Here is a 19,284-nt window from a genome sequence, read left to right on the forward strand (position 1 = left end):
AATTTAAATAGAAGGGGGGGAAAAAAGACCAGTAGGGAAATTGAGACACAAGGAGGAGGTGGGATCAACCCAACAGGTCAGTGACCAGGGCAATGCTCCTCTAAGCCCATTTGCATCCTTGCTGGTGTCTCCCCAGGGTAGCTGGTTTACCAAGCGGCGTTGTGGTGGATTACCCACAGCTATGCAGGCTTCCCCAGAGCGCAGCTTGGTTTCCTATACAGCCACAGATGTCAGGCACCGATACACTGGTGTCTCCTCTCTTTGATTAAAGACTGAATTAAATGGTCTTCTACACAAGAGAGGCCCAGTTAGAATTAAACTTAGCTAGAGGTATTAAAGATAACAGGAAGGGATTCTACAGGTACATAGCAAATAAAAAACAGACTAGGAAGAATGCAAGACCCCCTCAGGAAGCTCTAGGGAGAACTGGCTACACAGGATTTGGAGAAGGCTGAGGTTCTGAATGACTTCTTTGCTTTGGTCTTCACTGGCAAAGGCTCTGACCAAACCACCCAAGTCTTGGAAGGCACAGGGACTGTGAGAATGAAGACCTTGGGCCCACTGTAGGAGAGGATCTGGTTTCGAGACCATCTTAAAAATCTGAACGTGCACAAGTCCATGGGACCTGATGAGATCCATCTGCAGGTCCTGAAGGAGCTGGTGAATGAAGTTGCTAAGCCACTGGCCATCATATTTGAGAAATCATGGCAGTCAGGTGAAGTTCCCGATGACTGGAAAAAGGAAAATATAACCCCCATTTTCAAGAAGGGGAAAATGGATGACCCGGGGAACTACAGACCAAACAGTCTCACCTCTGTGCCTGGCAAAATCTTGGAGCAGATTCTCCTGGAAGGCATGCTAAGGCACATGAAAAACAACAAGGTGCTTGGTGACAGCCAGCATGGCTTCACTAAGGGGAAATCCTGCCTGACCAATTTGGTGGCCTTCTATGATGGGGCTACAGAACTGATGGACAGGGGTAGAGCAGTTGATGTCATCTACCTGGACTTGTGCAAAGCGTTCGACACTGTTCCACATGACATCCTTGTCTCTAAATTGGAGAGACATCAATTTGATGGATGGACCACTCAGTGGATAAAGAACTGGCTGGATGGCCACACAACCAAAGAGTTGTGGTCAATGGCTCAATGTCCAGCTGGAGACCAGTAACGAGCAGTGTCCCTCACGGATTGGTGTTGGGACCAGTCTTGTTTAACATCTTTGTCGGTGACATGGACAATGGGATTGAGTGCGCCCTCAGCAAGTTTGCCGATGACACCAAGCTGTGTGGTTCGGTTGATACCCTGGAGGGAAGGAATGCCATCCAGAGGGACCTTGACACACTTGTGAGGTGGGCAGATGCCAACCTCATGAAGTTTAACCATGCCAAGTGCAAGGTCCTACACCTGGGTTGGAGCAATCCCAGGCACAGCTACAGGTTGGGCAGAGAAGAGATTCAGAGCAGCCCTGTGGCGAAGGACTTGGGGGTGTTGGTCAATGAGAAAATGAACATGAACCAGCAGTGTGCACTTGCAGCCCAGAAAGCCAACCGTATCCTGGGCTGCATCAAAAGGAGCATGACCAGCAGGTTGAAGGAGGTGATCCTGCCCCTCTACTCCTCTCTTGTGAGATCTCACCTGGAGTATTGTGTGCAGTTCTGGTGTCCTCAACATAAAAAGGACATGGAACTGTTGGAACAAGTCCAGAGAAGGGCCACAAGGATGATCAGGGGACTGGAGCACCTCCTGTATGAAGATAGGCTGAGGAAGTTGGGGCTGTTCAGCTTGGAGAAGAGAAGGCTGCGTGGAGACCTCATAGCAGCCTTCCAGTATCTGAAGGGGGCCTATAGGGATGCTGGGGATGGACTCTTCATTAGGGACTGTAGTGACAGGACAAGGGGTCATGGGTTAAAACTTAAACTGGGGAAGTTTAGATTGGATATAAGAAGGAAATTCTTTCCTGTTAGGGTGGTGAGGCACTGGAATGGGTTGCCCAGGGAGGTTGTGAATGCTCCATCCCTGGCAGTGTTCAAGACCAGGCTGGACGAGGCCTCGGGTGATATGATTTAGCGTAAGGTTTCCCTGCCCATGGCAGGGGGGTTGGAACTAGATGATTTTAAGGTCCTTTCCAACCCTAACGATTCTATGATTCTAAGACACACACTTTGCAGGAGAGGGAAAATCCTTTGCAATCAATAGTGGGGGAAGGTTAAAAATCCTATTAAGTGGGAAAAAAGCTACAGGCTGGGGGTGGCAATTACTTCTGTGAGCTACAGCCCAGTGGGGATCAACAGGGCAGGCTGTGACACCAACGGCAAGTTTCAGAGCCCCACAGGGCTGAACCCCACTCCTGCCTGTGATTACATCTCACCACAGCCATCGAGCTGGCTCTCCCTGCCTGCATGTCTTGCTTCCAGATCAGAGATTAAACACGAGCCTTGGGAGGGGATAGGACCTTGTGGGAAAACGAGCAATGGGCTGGCCCTTGCTGTAAGACAACGGCAGTAGACGGCTTGCAATTTAAAGGAATAAGCAAAGCTCCCCTATTTACGATGCTGATGAGCTGTTTGAACAGGAGCAGAGAATAACGTTGCTGGTGACATGGTATCGGCCAGGTCCCCTGCTAAATGCTGGAGAGCTGGGGACATTCTGCCACCGCCGCACTGGCTGCAGCAACCCTCCCCCCTGCGTTTTCCCGCCATCTTCAGGTGCCAAGCGCGGGGCGGGGACAGCGGAGCTCGGCGGGGCCGCGGCCCCCTCCAGCGGCGGAGCCGGAGCCGGAGCTGCAGCCGGGCCGGCAGCTCCCGGGAAACGCGGCGGTGGAGGGCCCCCTTCGCCGGAAGCGGGCTGGCACCCCTGCCTTGGCACTGGGCCCTGCCATCTTCACACGCACTGGGGACCCTCACGCTGTCGAAGACGGCTGAAACGGAGCTTAAAAGCAACCAAGGGGCATCCCATTATCCCCTACTGCGGGCAGAGCGGGATGCCTCATTGCCACGGCCGCGGGAAAGCACTTGCACTTTCCTCCTCTTCCCACAAGTCAATGATGTTGTGTCCTCACTGCAATGGTATCATCATCAGACATCCAAAATGAAGACAGCCAACTCTCCCAAAGGATGCAAAATGTGCATGCTAAAGCAAAGCGAATAGGACATGCCAGGAAGCACAAAAGTAAATGGCTAGGTTGGCAGTTCTGCCAGCCGGAGGTTTCTTGGCTGTGTTACACCAAACCAGTCAGTCTGGGGGAGTCGATGGGTATCTGGAGTAAAGGACATTCGGGTCCTCATCCCCATGGCAGGGGGAAGGGAAAGAAGCATCAGGTGCCCTCAAGAGGACAGCAACTGTGGAGTTTGCTGCTATGTTTTAATTTAACTGTTCAGGAAACAGCTATAACTTTAAAAGCATGTTTTACGTAGTGGCATGTCCCAAACCATACCACACAGAGAGTAAGGCAAGCAAATAAACATTATAGAGAAGTTCAACTGTATTTTCAGGCAGCTGTGACAATCTTCACTGGCCCATGCATACTCATCTGTTGTTTTAGATGTGGTAATTGCAGGCAGACGTTAAAGTATATGTTAGCAAAATAGGGGGAAATTATATATACTCTGCTAGCCACATTCATGGGAACTGTGTCACTCAGGCCCCTTTGAACACCTCAAACAGAGAAAGGAAGACTGCATATTGAGAAGGTGAGAACATTAACTTCAGTAGCTGCCTTGCACCAAGTTTTAAGTTGTCAGCTTTTCATTTCTGCCATCAGTATAATTTTTCCCAATTAGATAGATTAAATAAATCTCCGCAAAGCTAGTTTATGTATGACAGCAGTGCAATTATTTTATATTAAGTATGGCTTCATGCACAGCAACCTACCTGTTAACTCCTGCCTTTCACATAGCATGGGCAAACATGCAGTGAGCAGTGCTTTTCTGCTCATCCCTCCAGCCCTGAGGCTGGAAGCTGTTCCATTCAGACCAAGCCCTGTGTGCAAGCTGTGTTTTTAAATGGAGCTGAGCTCACTAATCCTGGCATGGTCCAGGCCGAAACAGGCACTTTGTGGATGATGGAGAACAGAAAGGTGCCATTTCAGTTCTTTTGGTACCCCTTCACCTTCTCCTTTGAGGCTGAAACTGAGGGTCCAGCCCAAAGCCCCTGTGCCTGCTGCCGTGCTTTGTATGCCTCACACCACCCACTGGTGGAGGGAGGAAGGAGGGAAGCTGACTTTGATGTCACAAGTCAGAGGAACAACTTGGTACTCAAAATGGCATTGTTAAGGTTTCCCCACACAAGCCACGTGTTGACTTGCTGAGAAAGAAAATACAGTGGGAATCATCATCACTGCAATTGCTTTGGCAGAGAAGCACCTGCCTCTGACCCTGCTCTGAAAGCTGCATACAGGCATCTTGGCAAAAGAAACAAGGAACAGAAGGATGCAATCCTCAGCTGGAAGAGGTCATGCCTTTTACAAAAGTGCACCCTTGCAGCACAGGGTGGAGCAATAGGATGTTCTTCCCCAGGCGTGCACACTCCCTGGCAGAACCCCATTTTAACCCCCCACATTTTAACGGTACCAGCCCAAGGTTACAAAAAGCCCCACTCGATACGCACCATGGCAGTGAGGCTTTGCGATTCCCGCACCATGGCGACAGAGCCCAGCAGGGCTGCGAGGATCAGGGTCATGCTGATGCAGATCCCAAAGTAGAAAGCTGGAAGGAAGTCAGACGTGGGAGCTGTGGTCAGACAAAGACTTCAGGGCTAAGAGAGACCTTGTCCAATGCTTTCACCCAAGGAGGGAGCAGAAAGTGAATGTTGGGGAGCTGGTCCAAGGGGACCAGGCTGCAGAACTGGAATGTTTTCTGATTTATTCAGTGCCCCCCATCTGTGTGTGCTGTAGTTGCCTAGCAGGGCTGCAAACCCCTGAGCAGTTCCCACAGCTTCAGCAGAGGGAAGCACCCTAAAAGGGTGTTGGTCCACCCAACAGACCACAAGCTGTCAATTATTTCAGAACTGTGATAAGGATCCCCTGAATGTGGGGTGCTGCTGTGCAGCAGCTGTCCCATGGACTCTATCAGGACTTTGTGTGCTGCTAATCTGGTGCAACACTTGCCCTCTGGTTTCCTCCCTGCTAAGGCAGGGTCACAGCTGGTACCCCAGGGCCACAGCACTGCAGAGGGCTTTGCAACCCTCACTCAGAGCTAACTGCAAGGAATTAGTGCTTGCAAGCAAAGCAAGTGGAAGCATTGCTAGAGAGGGGTAGCTGGGAAGAGAGAACCTGCGAGGCTGCATTAAGTGCCAGTCGATATAATCTGCTATGTGTAGGAAAGGGGGAAGGCTATACCTAAGCTTTGGGCTAACATTGTTTTTTTAACACCTGCCATGTTAAACTGAAATTGAAAACCAGGATCTAGAGAGGGTATATGCCCATATATGTTTAAGCCCACAGTACAGCTCAGGAAAAGCAGCAGATGCAAGTGCAGCAGAGACGAGCAGGGCATTTTAGCATCTGGGCTGTTCTCATTTCTTTGCTCTAGCCTTGTACCCGAGACTCAATTCATATTTCTCCCTTCTGTAGGGAAAACCCCCTACATTTCCTCAAAAAAAAAAAAAAACAAAAACAGGTTTTCCCATGCATTTTGGCTCCCAGCTTCAATTTTCAGCTCTACTTCAACTCCTGTAAGAGTCCCCCTCCCCATGTCCCCAGGGCCCTTCCAGCCCCACAGCACCTTTAGGTCCATCTGTGGCTGAGCTCCCCCTGAGCTTTCACTGCAGCACATTGGAAAGCTGGGGAGACAATGAATAGAGGGACAGGAGCAAATGCAGCAGCACTTTTGGTGCCAGGTGTACAGATCTGATAAAGAAAAAAAGTGCCTGTGGGACTGTGTCAGCCCTGATGCATCCTCCAAAAGGCAGCCTCTGCCTCTTTCTGTGATACCTCTGCATTTCCTTCATCTGCCTTAGGGGATCCTTCAGCTCCCATGTTTACCAAAGGTCTTACTGGGATGTGACCGTGACATACCTGTGTGGTGGATGACTCTGTAAGAGTTGCTCTCCAGGGAGATGTCTCTGATGAGGGTGAAATGTGGCCCATAGTGGGTGACTGTGCTCAGCGTGGCAATGGACAACCCCAGCAGCTGGAAAAGAAGGTTTTTAGGAAAGGATTTACAGGCAGCAGTTCCTACTGTGAGGTGTATCTGGATACTCCTGGGCTCCATGCAGATTCAGGAAGCCTGATCATCCAAATGTACCCCAAAATACACATAAAAGGACAAGCCCCAGACACTTAAACATACTAAAGCACATTTTATCTGTTGCATAATGAGTGCACGTGACACTGCACAGCCCAAAGTCTCTTGGCCAGTGTCATTGAATGAAGTTCCCACCATGTGAAGAAAACCCAGAGGATTGATGCTCTTGCAGCACACTTGTGCAGTCTCATTGGCTCTGCAGAGTATGCACATGCAGTTTTAAGGGCTGCCAGCTTCAATAGTGCTTTTGGGCAGGGGTGATGTTCTCTGCATTGTTCTTTGCAATGCTAGTCCCATTGCCTGCTGTTAGCTGTTATTTCCTATTGTAAAATATACAATATTTTGTATATACATATTTGTGTATTTGTAAAACACACCATATACTCAGCAAAAAGCTGAGTCTTGTAGTACTCTTGAGTAATCTGTGCTGGCTTTTGTCTCCACAATGTGGTGCTGGGCCACTCATGTTTCTGTCCCATCCCTGAGAGCACTGGCATGACTAAGGCACAGGGTAACCACCAGCATGTTACCCTTTGTGTTGCCCAGAGCTGGTCCAGGCAATAGAGAGGGAACATTTCTGATGCACCTGCCTTCTGATGGCACATGTGCCTTGCAGCACAACCAGTGGCAGAGCTGAGAAGGAGGCACCAACAGCAGCACAGTTAAAAACACCTCCAACTTTAGTGTAACGAACCTGGAAAATACAAGATTTGAGGCCACTCCTAGCTCCTAAGATAAGCTTTCATTATTTTTTGCTTTTACAATACGAAAACACAAGGCAGCTATCCCTGTGTCAGATATGACAGTCCGGTGTCAACATAATCTCCTCTGTATGACATTTTCTAGTAGCTTTTGCTGGAGACTTACAGCTTTGGAGACTAAATAAATCAAAAATTTAGCATTTTCTCCTTATAAATAACTTAATTTTTGGCAGCCACTCATCCTCCATGCTGCGCATTATTGCATATCTCAACCCACACCCAGCAAAATGCCAAGTGCAACACCAGTTAGCTTAGATATCTGAGAAACAACACTCTAAAATCCTCCCAACTGCAATAATGTGATCCTAGCTATCCAGGGCAGCTGTGCCTTAATATCTCCTCTGAATATGCTTGGTAGCAATCCTCCTTTGATTTCCTCCAAATGACATATTTTTTATTTGGAAGAGAGAATGATGTATAGTCACTACAGCCAACAGACTTGAAATTTGGACAAACTACATTTCATGTATGGCCCAAAATAAACTATTACCTTTAAATTACACTCTTTCCAAGCCACCAACCCTCTTTGAACTAAATAGAGATTATTTTTTTCTTTAAGCTTGTTTGTTATTCTTTTTATTATTTTTTTAAGCCTTTTGATGAAGTGAAAAGGCAACAAACACACACAACTCAACATCCAGGAGAAGCATTTCTCAGTTTCCACTGTCTCACATCAGCTGTAACAGCAAATGTTGAGAAGCTCCCCTTGAACTTGCTTCAAAAGCTGATAAAAAGGATCTCTAGAATTGCTTTCACTTTGTGGTACAGACCCACAGACCTCTCACATATACCTCCACTGAAGCCTTGTGGTTTCATATCCTGGCCAATTCCACCTGCAGCTTACAATCCTAACAGCAACAAGTGTGACTGCAGCAGGTCCATCCTCCCTCTTTTGCCCCAGGGAGACAGGAGCAAATACCTTTTTGCTGAAAACCACCCATTCTGCCAGCAGCGACCTTTGCTTTCTCCTTCGAGGTGGCCACTGGCTTGTGAAAGCTGCAGCGGCACGACAGCCCTGAGAAACCAGAAGTCTATCAGCGGGGGAAAGGCGGGGGGGTAGGGACCGCGATAATGGCAGCCAGCGATAACCGTGCTGGGCGCAACGATAACTCAGGCAGTTAGCTTTGCTTGCCCTCCACCCGTGAAAAACAGCATGGGAAAGCCTGACTCTCCCTGACCAGGGACAGGAAAAGCAATGGTTCACCTCAGTTCTGCAGAGATCGCCCCAAACCTGCCTGCTCACCATGACACAGAGGCTGGTCACCAGCAGCTGGCACTTGGTGGCCTTCATCCCGCATCTGACTCCCATGGCTGCTTGTCCCCAGAGTCGTCCCTCCAGCCCTTGATAAAGCCTGGGTTTCCCCAAAGGGAGGCATGGCCACAGCAGGGCCTCTCGGGAAGTGTAGTCCCCACCACGTGCTGCTGCACTTCCTCCTGCCCGACTAATCAAATCCTGGTTAGAGCAGCTGCCTTCTGCCTGGGCTTTTGGTGGGCTGCTATCAGCTCCAACATGTAGCCAGCTGGGAAAGGAGGAAAAGCATAAGAAAAATCAGCCTTTCTTTTAGTTTGGAGCAATGGTTCTTAAAACAATTTCTGAAACTCTTCAGTCATGAATCAGTATTGAAATGCTCCTTTTGGCACTGTCACCGGGAGGCAGTTTTGCTTTAATGAACACTGTCACTAACTTTTTTTTTTTTTTTCCTTTAATCTGTTTAAATACTATCTTGGGAAAAAAGTTTAGGAAAACATTAGAAAAAAAAACCTCAGCCCCAACCTGTTGTTTAAAAAAGAGATCAAAACCACCAAACAGGATCTGCATGAAAGTCTTCCCTCTCTGTTTAGAAATCACTACATGGCAATAACCTTTGGCTGAGACCCTACTAAAATTTTTATTTGCAGATGATAGATAAAAATCCCCTTGGTAGCATTTTATTCAGGAAAATGTATATACATAAGTATAACTCCCTTCTCAGGAGACCTTCACTGTCCACGGACATTTTGACTCTGTTCTTTCCCCTCTCGTAGCACTGAAGAGCCCATTGACCCACAGCTACAGAAGACTCAGGTGACTTCTGGTGTTCAAAACCAGCTACCTGCTGCATGCATATTTCCTGAAAGTAAATTGCAGAAAAGCCTCAAGAACAATCTGTCCAAAGGGAGGCTTGATGGCTGAATGTCTTAATCATCCTACTTTCAGAGCTAGACAAGTGGAAAATAGTGGTACCCTCCCTACGTGGCAAAGAAAGGGGGAGAAAAAGTAAAACCATCCCACATCAGTAATTGTAGCTACAGGAAAATGATATAGAAGGTGGTGGAGGGGAGTGAAAAAAGGAAGGAAGATGCATTTTGGAGAGCAAATGGGTGCAAGAGAAAGTGTGTTGCACAAAACCATGTAAACAGGAAAAAGCATGTAATGATCTTCTGACTACATCGCTAGTTTTCGTGTAAGCTTTCTTGCAAAACATCTTGGTTGCAGCCTCCCGAGACAGCAATGAGAGCTGCCACAGCTCTTTCCAAAATCAGGCGACCCTATGGCTCATGGGTCTCTACCCTAGTGAGGATCTCTGATGTGCAGCAGGGGATGCTGATGTACCCACATACACATGGAGACCTTCCTCCTCCAGCCACCAGCTGGAAATCACCTGAGAAAGACCACCGGATAGACAGTGGGGAAGGAGAGCAGTAGAGGGAGGACTACAGAGAGAGGGTAACAGATTGGTGATGCAGCTGATGCCCATACATCCATGTCCAAAAGCAGGTCCCCTGGGGACAGGCAAGTTGGGAAAGCGTCTTATAAAACATTGTGGTGGAGTCAGGACTGCGTCTGAACACAGAGCTGTTAGCACCTGTCACTTCTTCTGGCACTATGGAACAGATGGTTGCATTGTTACCTGCATTTTCAAGGGAAATAACCAGTGGTACAAAAGCAGTAGGGCTGGTCCACAGGTGGAGTTGCAGGTTAAATCTGGAAGGGCTGCAAGAAGGTACAAAGCACAGCTCTGTGTGTAAAATCAGCTAGGGAAGCCCAGCCAAGAGCAGTGGTCGGCTAGAAGCGAGGGACAGCCTTGCCACCTACCGTGAACACACCTGGAGCCTGTCTCACAGCGAGTGACAAGAGAAAAACCTTACGGCCCATCTTCATTTTCCCCTACAGCCTGGTTTTCTTAACCAGCCCTAAACGATGCCACCGGGGAGGCCTGTGCAAAGCCGAATCCCACGCTAGAGGTCCCCACAGGCCAGCAGAAACCCTTCCTGAAGGCCTGGGTGATGCAAGTGGACTTTTGAAGGGAAGAGACGAGAGGTTCCATTCCCAGTTTCACAAAGGTCTCATCTGTCCCTGCAGAAGCCTCGCACGTCACCTGAGAGGTCACAGAATCATCATCTACATCCCTTGGAAGGGCTCCTAGTCTCTTCACAACAGATGCTCTACCTCTTTTTCTCCAGTAAAAACAGGCACCTTCCCTGAACCTTCACCAAGCTCTCAGAGCAGATTGTAACATTAAACACCTGGGTTTAAACTGATGTTTCTCTGGTATGGTTGTCTGGTTGTCTGGTATGGTTGCTTATTCCTGAGTAGTTGTCCCATGTCCTCTGATGCTTCTCACATCTCCAGTGTGAATATAGTGTTCCCCTAGCCCCATCCCAGCGGGAAGAGCAGCAGGGCTGCCAGCATGCCAGGGAACCATCCTTGCAGCCACTGCATGGGTGGGATGGCAGTGTGGCTTTTCTGGCAAGACTCGGACTCCTAGCCGCCCTGCTGGGTTTTATCAGTTGGTTCCCTTTGCAAGAGCACAACTTATCACCCTCAAAGCCAGTGCAAAAACTGAAGGTGACTACAGCTCCTGCCTGTGGCTTCCTCCCTTATCTCTGGTTATCAGCCAGAGCACAGAAAGAGGGTAGCAAGGCTAAAAATACCCAGGGGAGCCCAGGTGCCCTCCTCCTCCAGTCTTGTGGCTGTTTGCAGCCTTCTGTTAGGCTGTGAAAATACACACCAGCATCCGCAGCTGCGTGGGTGTCAGAAGTACATGCCACCTCATCCAGGAGGAAAGGATTGATTTAAAAAGAGGGTTAGGGTTAGGGTTTATATTTTGCAGAGCTAACACATCCAGCCTTCTTCCGAGCTGGAGGGAATTGTTGCTCACGCTATCAGATGGATGTCCTAAAAGAGCCAAGGGATTTAATGTGTTAATACTGCATGAGGTGAACCTGGAAGACTCAGCACAAATGGAGGAGAAGAGGCTATATTCATGCTAGTGCTTTCTCACCATCCACTTTTCTGGCTCTCGCTCTGTCAATGCAGACACCAGTGATGTAACAGCAGCATCCCAGCCCCAGCTGCTTGAACCCCAGCAAGGCTGCAGGTAAGAGAAACCTCTCCCTTGGCTTTGGGATGTTGCTACTCATGCTCCTGTATGGGAGGATAGGCTGGAGGCAGGGGAGAGGAACCTGCCCCAAGAAGCAAAGCTACACCCATTGTCCAGGCAGGCCAGTATCAGTCCATCCATGCCAGGCCCCTCCTGCCTCTCAGGAGCCTCCTCCTTTGCCAGCCTACACCTGTGTTAGGGAAAGTAGCTCTACTCCACAGCAGAAAATAGCTCCAGCTGTGGCAGATTTACAAGTGTCATGGCTCAGGCCATTCAGTCCCTCAGCTACTGCCCGTGAGACACCTATATTCACCCTAGAGCTCACTCATAAATAAAACACGTCCATATCAAGCTACACTGAAGCTATATGAATGATGGGAAGCCAGGGAGACCTCACAGCCTGTGTCTGCCTTTCCAGGCGCATCACAAGGATGCATTGTGAAGGCTGCTTAGCATTCATATAGCACATACGCACAGTCAAAGCTAAAAATCAACTTTTAAACCCGGGCTATCTCTTTTCAAGAAGGGAAGGAGAGGAGAAAAGGGGGAGGTGCTGGGCTTTGCTAAGCTTCAGATGCACCATACAACTCTGCTGTGAATGGAAACAAGGCTGGCTGGAGGCTTCCTTGGAAGAAACAAAACCAGAGAGAAATCATAACATCTCCAAATGATGGGTTTTTTTTATTATTATTTCCATAAATCCTCCAGTGATTCCCAGGCATTTTGAAATTAATTACAGGTGAAAAAAAATTGTCAGAAGAGTTATCAAATGAAGTTCAGCAAGCCCAGGAAAGTTTACATTTGAAAAGAGCATATGCTGAAGACAGGGAGTTCCCTGACAAAAATAAACTCAAGTAAACTTCTTCCCCCCTCCTCAAAAGTGAAACAACTGTACTCATACCTCTAAAGCACACCTTCCTACTTAGAATTAATTCCTTTTTTCTTTTCCACACAGTATCTAATTGTAAACCATAACTTAAATGGGGGAATTTAGGGTAGATATTAGGAAGAAGTCTTTACTTTGAGGGTGGTGAGGCACTGGAACAGGTTGCCCAAAGAAGCTGTGGCTGCCCCATCCCTGGCAGTGTTCAAGGCCAGGTAGGATGGGGCTTTGAGCAACTTGGTCAAGTGGAAGGTGTCCCTACCCAAGCAGGAGGGTTGGAACAAGATGATCTCTAAGGTCCCTTCCAACCCAAACCATCCTATGATTTTGTGTTTCTAATTGCTGAGGAGCCAGCTGTGCAAATGGTGGGCCTGATAACACAGTTCTAGCCCTGCTCCCAGCAAAACCAATGTGAGCAGAGCCCAGCCTGGCAAAAAGGGACTTGCCTTCTCACCAAGAACAGGGCTGTTCAACTGCCCATTGCCATTTATTTCTGGCATTCACTCCTCAAGCCTTACTGCAACAGGACTTCTATTGCTTTCCACTGACGTCCAGAAAGTTTTGGTAAAAAAGAATTTAAAATCTCCCCTCAGCTGCCTGTAACATGTAGGTCACAGTGGCACTGACCCAGCATCTGTCTGCTGTGGTCCTGATGACACCTGTGCCAAATGTGCCATGACACCCGAAATCAATTGCATTTTACTCTCACTTGTGGCAGGTGATGGGCACAAGGGAAGCCCCTGTGCCAGCCAGAACAGCTTTGCAGGTGCTGAAGACAAGCACCATGGCTTGAGCTGAGGAGATGATCACGCACACAACCATGTTTAGACTGTGCTTCTGTCCTGGGTTCAGCAGTAGCAGCCATTTTTCTCCTTCTTGATAGCTGGTGCAGTGCAGTGTTTTGACTTTCAGCCTGGGAACAGAGCTGATAACAAGGATGTTTTGGTTTGGCCAAGGACTCTGTGGGCCTCATGCTCTGCCAGGGAGGAGGGGAAGCCGGGAGGAAGCAGAGACAGGACACCTGACCCAAACTGACCAAAGAGGTATTCCATACCACAGCACGTCATGCCCAGGATGTAACTGGGAGTTACCTGAAAGGGCTGGGACTGCGGGGTTGGAGGAGGTATTGGTCAGAGCTTGCTCGGGCTGTTGGGGCGAGTTATCGGTCGGCTGGTGGTGAGATGTATTCTCTTCCCTTGTTGTTTCCTTTATCATTATTATTGGTGTTAGCAGTAGTGATCTGTGTTATACCTTAGTTACTAAACTGTTCTTATCTCAACCTGTGGGAGTTGCATTCTTTTCGATTCTCCTCTCCATCCCTCCGGGAGTAGGGGGAGGGAAAGAAAGGGGGGAGTGAGGGAACAAGTTGCCTGACTGGGTTTAAACCACGACAGCTTCCCAGGAACCTGACAGGCAAAATGCTCCCACCTGCACCAAACCCTTCAGAGGCTCCATGTGGCTGCTTACAGTTTTCCCTTCCATGGCAAGCCCAAAAATGTCTCAAAAGCCACTGAATTTGGGTGCTAAGCCTGATGTACGCTTGAGTGGAATTGTCAAAAATGCAAAGCACTTGCAGGCTCCTTCATGTCACTTCCAGGAATTTCAGCCCAGCTGCCTCTGATGCTGCAGCAGGGCTCACTCCTCCATCAACCTGCTGCCATTGCAATCGATCCCCAGGAAAAATTTCCCTCTTCCAATGCAGTGGAGCCATACTGCTCCTTGAATACCCATGCAGGTAGAAAAAAGTCCCCTCTATGTCACATCGAGAAATCAAGGATTACTATTTTTGGCTTGGATACACCCTAGGAGCATCACCAGAGTGGGTCAGGGTAGCCACGGGGGTACAGATCCTTACTTTGATACCTGAATCATGCTGCAGAGCCTCACTGCCTGTCGGAGAGGGTCTGTTGGGGATGTTTTAGCATCACACTGGTTTTGGTTGGTGTTGTCTTAAGGCTGGGCAGCAGCAAAGACCCAGGGGTAGAACATCTGACAAACTGTGCTGAAGCCGAGAGTGGTCTGCAACCCCTGGGCAGCAGGTGTGCATAGCACCCCCTTCACCCACCCTATTTAATTAGCAAAACACCCTGCAATTTATTTCTCACCATAAGCTCCCAGGATATGAAGAAGCAGCACCTTTGTCCTCCCCATTAAATTCATCTCCCCACAAGCACTGCACCCTATTGCTGTTCCGCCCAGAGATGGAAGCATCGCTGGCTTGGGGGACAGTGGGAAGGACTGCTGGCCACGGCAGAGGGGAGCCCGGCTGTAGACCCCGAGCCACAAAAGTTTTACATTTTACTTCTCTCCGCACCTTTATCCTTGAAACTCTTGTTTAAGCCTTGAAAGTCGTCTTGCAGAGAACGGCTTTGGCGAGGTGACTCACGCAACTGCTGTACGTTTGTATTCAGTTTTGTTTGGTACAAAGCCGAGCCCGGTGTATCCCCTCGCTTTGCAAAGCAAACCAACCCGTGTCCGACGGTAGGGCTGCTCACTCTGCCGCTCCGCGGCCGCTCCCCGCCTCCCACGGCGCTGGCGCCCCTCCGAGTGCGCCGTCTGGTTTGGTGGGGGGAAACGGCGCATTGGACGGGTCTGGACCCAGAGCTGGCACCCCACCGAGGCAGGGGGAACACCTCAGGGGAGCCCCTCCCTCCGTAAATAATGAAAATTACAACAAAATATTAAAAACGCAAAAAACAGACGGGGCGAGAAAAGGAGAACGTTCCAAAGTGTGCGTGTGTGTGTGTGTGTGTGTGTGTGTGTGTGTGTGTGTGTGTGTGTGTGTGTGTGTGTGTGTGTGTGTGTGTGAGCGCACCCCCGGGCCACGGGAACAGGGGGGGAGATGCGGCGGGCCGGAGGGCAGTGCTGGGGTTTGCCGGGGCCTAGCGGCTCCACGCGCCGGGCGCGCGCGGGGGCGGGGGCTCGCGCGGGGGCGGGCGGGAGGGGGTGGTGCGGCGGCAGCGGGCGCGCGTGGCGCGGCGGGCGCGGCGCGTGCGGCCGGCTGGGGCTCGCGAGCGGCGGCGCGTTGATAAGGGCCGTCCCGGCGGCGGCGGCCACCGCAGAGGAGCGGGAGCGGCGCTGGGAGCGGACGGGACGCGGGGGAGCTGTTGTGTGTAGGAATAAACAAACTCCGGTGCCCAGGCCCCCTCTCCCCGTTAAATTTCGGGGGTTTAAAGCTTTTTTTTTTTTTTTTTTTTCCCCCCACTCCGCGCTCCCCGCCAGCCGCCGCCGTGGCCGCCCGGCGATGAACGGCGGGGCCCTGCCGCTGCCGCCCCTGCCCCCAGCCGCCCCCCGCGGCCGCCGGCGGCCCCCGTCCCCCGAGCTCTTGCGCTGCAAGCGCCGCCTGGCCTTTGCCGCCCTGCCGGGTACCGGGGCGGCTGCGGCGGCCGCCGTGGCCCGTCGGAATGAGCGGGAGCGCAACCGCGTGCGGCTCGTCAACTTGGGTTTCGCCGCCCTCCGGCAGCACGTCCCGCACAGCGCCGCCAGCAAGAAGATGAGCAAAGTGGAGACACTCCGGTCCGCCGTCGAATACATCCGCGCCTTGCAGCGGCTCCTCGATGAGCACGACGCCGCTTCAGCCGCCTTCGCCGACGGCCGCGGGAGGGCGGCCGTCGGGGAAGGCGGCTGCGGCGGCGGCTACTCCTCCGCCTCGCCCTCCTTCGCCTCCTCCGTGCCCGGCTCGCCTTGTTCTTCCGACGAGAGCGGCTACGACGCGGCGCTGAGCCCCGAGGAGCGGGAGCTGCTGGACTTCACCAGCTGGCTCGGGAGCTACTGACCCGGCTGCAGGTGAGGGGGCTCCGGAGGGCGGCGGGACGGGGGCCGCTTCTACCGTTCCCTGCGCGCGGGGCAGCGAGGCACGCACCCATCGGGGTTCTCTGTACATCTCTCCGCAGCCGCTCTCAGCCAGCAGTGACTCGGCGCCCTCGCTCTCGGGAGCAGTCAGCATCCTCCTCAAAATACTCACTCCCTGCTGGCTGCTCTTCTCGCCGGGTTCACCCGTCGTCTTCGGGCTGTGGAAAGTGCAATGGTGTAAATGACTGCGGGACTCTGCCACCGGCTCCGGGCAGCTGCTCTGTCTGCCCGCCGGGAGCGGCCGACGGAGAAGGGGGCCTTTGCGACCCCGCTTCCCCCCACGGCTGGTCTCTGGTGACGCTTTGGAGCGGTGGAAAAAAAGAAATTAAAACCACTTGATGCTTCCTTGTTTCTGGAGGGGGAGGGAATTTTTTATCATGTCAGATTCTATTTTACATGTAACTTGAACTGTCTATGGGAACACTGGTGTATGAAGACTTATTTTTGTACAAGAAACTTTAGAGAAAAGGGGTGAGATGGTTCTATTTTTTAGCAAGTCCTATTCCCTTGTTCTTGAAAACTACCAGCTAGAATGTTTTGGAAGCATACACGGTTTAGATAAAAAGGTGTTTTGTTTTGTTGGTTTGTTTTTTCTCTCTGAACACTTTAGTAAAAGACTGTAAATTTACGTTGTGTCTTAACGTGGTGTCCGAGTTTGCCTGGTGTGAAGGTACACTTCTCTGAAAACTGAAGTTTGGGTTTTTTTAAAAAAATGTGTTGAAGGCATTTTTGTATGCACTTGCTATGATTTCTTAAGTTGTATATATGCAGTTTTTAAGAGAGTATCGTATTTTATGTAAATTGACTTTATAAATAAAAATCTATTTATAAATGGCTTTGGGGCTGTAAGATGCATGTATTGGACAGAAATGTCCAAGGTAATTTCAGGTTGAGAGGGTGGGAGGAGGGAGTAATAAGTGACAGAAGAGAGACAGTTCTGCTGGACCATGTTTTATGTGCAGAAGGGAATAAGATGCAGCACAGCATAACCTCCAGGCCTGCTTTCCTCCCCCTTTCAAGTTTTATGAACTCGGTATTGGATGCAAGTACCTCAGAGATGATGTATGAGGAGGTGTAAATGTGTATAGGAGGCAAGGCAACTTCAGGGGTGGAAACTTGTCTCCTGGACATGCAGAATGTGCTGCAGGCTGTGCTGCCCTGGCCTACAGCAGTGGGAAAGTCATGGGAAGGTTAAGGGGGAGTGGGTATCTGAAATCTGTTCGTCCTGCCAGCCTCTCAGGCATTAGGTTAGGGTGCCTTTATTCAAGGGAGCAGCATCTTTGAGAAGAGCATTGTCATTCAAAAAAACACATGTAACCAATAGCATCTCACTCTAACCTGCTCTAATTTCAGCTGACTGTACATGTACTTTGTCTAAAGGCAATAAGCAAACATGAATTGCTCCTTAGAAACTACTGTCAGAGACTCCTAAGCTCTGTCCCTTACTTTGGGCTCATGCTGAAGCAAGATAGCTGTAAAACAAGACAGTGACGGTGGCATGAAAAACTACAGCAGAGGCTGTTACTTCCCTTAAATAGCTCTAGTGAATGTTAATAGCTGAATGGAGCAAAATGGGCTGGCCCATAGAATATGATAAATGAACACATAGGAGAAAGGGTTATTAAAATTGACCTACTTTACAGAGACTGTGTGTATAATCTACTTTCCCAGTACTAACACAGCAAAGAGAAGTTTCCAGGAGTTTATCACTCAGCAGTCCAAAATTCAGTAATAGTAGTGAGTGCTTTGTAATCCAGATTTGCAAGAGTATTCCACATACATGATTCCATTTGAAGAGAAAAAAAATCCCCATGGGAAAATGCAGGCTCTAACAGCAAGTAACACTCAGCAGCCTGTAAAAAAGAGCAATCCTTGTGGTGCTTCAAGTTCATTCCCTAATCAAAGTTGCTTCAATAAATGGTGTATTTGAAAAGCCCTGGGAATTCAAATGCTTAATAAATTGCTTGCAGAGGTTGTGTCCTGTATGTCTCTTCAACAGCCCCACAGGTAGGAGCAAGAGCTGTGAGCTGACCTGGGTGTTAAATGATCTGCTATGCTTGGCAGCAGCAGAAGCTGGTGAGGTAGGTGACATGATACCTTTCCCAGTGAGGGCTTTGGGGCCTCATCCTCACAGATGACCTCCAAAAATTCATTCAGGCATAAACCCATGCAGATTCCCTCATACTTATTATCAGCCTAAAGCAACAACATGCAATCCTTTCCAAGCAATTTAGAAATCAAGACTGCTGCATTTATCTGCACAAGCATCCCATTACGGCAGAATGGATTTGTTTAGAACGTTTTACTACTGCTTGGCAGCGTGTTTGTTTTCCTTCTGTAGCAACACCAATCATTTTCATATTTCCAAAAGCAATATTTGTCTCTCAGTCAAGTAACTCCCAGCATCGTTGCTACATTCATCAGATCACTGTTGCAGAAACATTAAAGCAGCATCAAGTGTATCTGTATAGGCAAGGAATTAGCTGTGAACAGTTTTTATTTCAGCAATATTAGGAAAAAAAAAGCTTAGTCAGCATCACAAGTTACCTTAATGCTGTCAGCCAGTGTTTCAGTAAAACATAAATAGAGGAAAATCAGGAATGTACAATTTACTTTGGAAAAAAATACAGGTGGTCATGAGTCTTCAAAGCACTTGAAGGGAAAAAGGGTGCAGAGAGAAGGATGTGTGCCTGTTTTAGAAACACAAGATGGACAAAACAACTTCTTTCCCCAGCTGTGGTAACCACAAGTCACTAGTAGGTTAGGAGATCAAGCTGCTGAAGAGGCTAAACCAGAGAGAAGGGTATTGAATCATTTTGCCCTTTAAAGAAAGCATTAAGGAGGATGCAAGATAGGTTCTTTGGTTGCAGAGACAGCAGATACCTTCAACCTGTCCATCTCACTCCCGCTCTGTTCAGCAGCTGCCTGAAGACTGCTCAATCCATGTTGAGAAGACTGCCCAACTCTAAAAGCTCACCCCTTGGATCTCTCTACTTCATTTATGCAAAATAGTGCCAGAGCAAAGACTTGGAGAGGAAAGCCCTTTGACCATAAGAGTCACCTCTAAGCAGCAAGAATAACGCTAGATCTGCCTTCTCAGCTTGGAGCAGTCACCTTCATGTGACCTTCAGGTCCATGTTAGCTGTCAGCAACTGAGGACTGCTGTGAGGGCTTCCAGGA

The 19,284-nt window shown here is 49.5% G+C and overlaps 2 protein-coding genes across 3 annotated transcripts in view; one reads left to right on the top strand and one right to left on the bottom strand.

Annotated features, from left to right (window-relative positions):
• The window catches only part of TSPAN32 (tetraspanin 32), a 34,442-nt gene extending 26,116 nt beyond the window's left edge, over positions 1-8,326 (bottom strand). For both annotated transcript variants that reach the window (XM_057412852.1, XM_057412853.1), the window contains exons 1-3: positions 8,249-8,326; positions 6,016-6,130; positions 4,608-4,705 (exon numbers count right to left, since the gene is read on the bottom strand). In XM_057412852.1, the coding sequence (XP_057268835.1) occupies positions 4,608-4,705; positions 6,016-6,130; positions 8,249-8,314 (279 nt within the window). In that variant the 5' untranslated portion in view covers positions 8,315-8,326. The remainder of the gene's footprint in view (positions 1-4,607; positions 4,706-6,015; positions 6,131-8,248) is intronic.
• Positions 8,327-15,467: 7,141 nt separating this feature from the next.
• Positions 15,468-16,940, top strand: ASCL2 (achaete-scute family bHLH transcription factor 2). The gene is made up of 2 exons (XM_057412857.1): positions 15,468-16,038; positions 16,146-16,940. The coding sequence occupies exon 1, from the start codon at positions 15,497-15,499 to the stop codon at positions 16,025-16,027; it is 531 nt and encodes a 176-aa protein (XP_057268840.1). The 5' UTR covers positions 15,468-15,496; the 3' UTR covers positions 16,028-16,038; positions 16,146-16,940.
• Positions 16,941-19,284: the final 2,344 nt, after the last annotated feature.

This window comes from Pezoporus wallicus, unplaced genomic scaffold (assembly GCF_028554395.1).
Source record: "Pezoporus wallicus isolate ANWC-B61680 ecotype Strahan unplaced genomic scaffold, APGP_CSIRO_Pwel_v1 scaffold_6885, whole genome shotgun sequence".
In the NCBI taxonomy this organism is placed as follows: Eukaryota; Metazoa; Chordata; class Aves; order Psittaciformes; family Psittacidae; genus Pezoporus; species Pezoporus wallicus.

Excerpts from the sequence above, each read along its gene's own strand:
- ASCL2 (XM_057412857.1), top strand. The coding sequence starts at position 15,497 with ATGAACGGCGGGGCCCTGCCGCTGCCGCCCCTGCCCCCAGCCGCCCCC.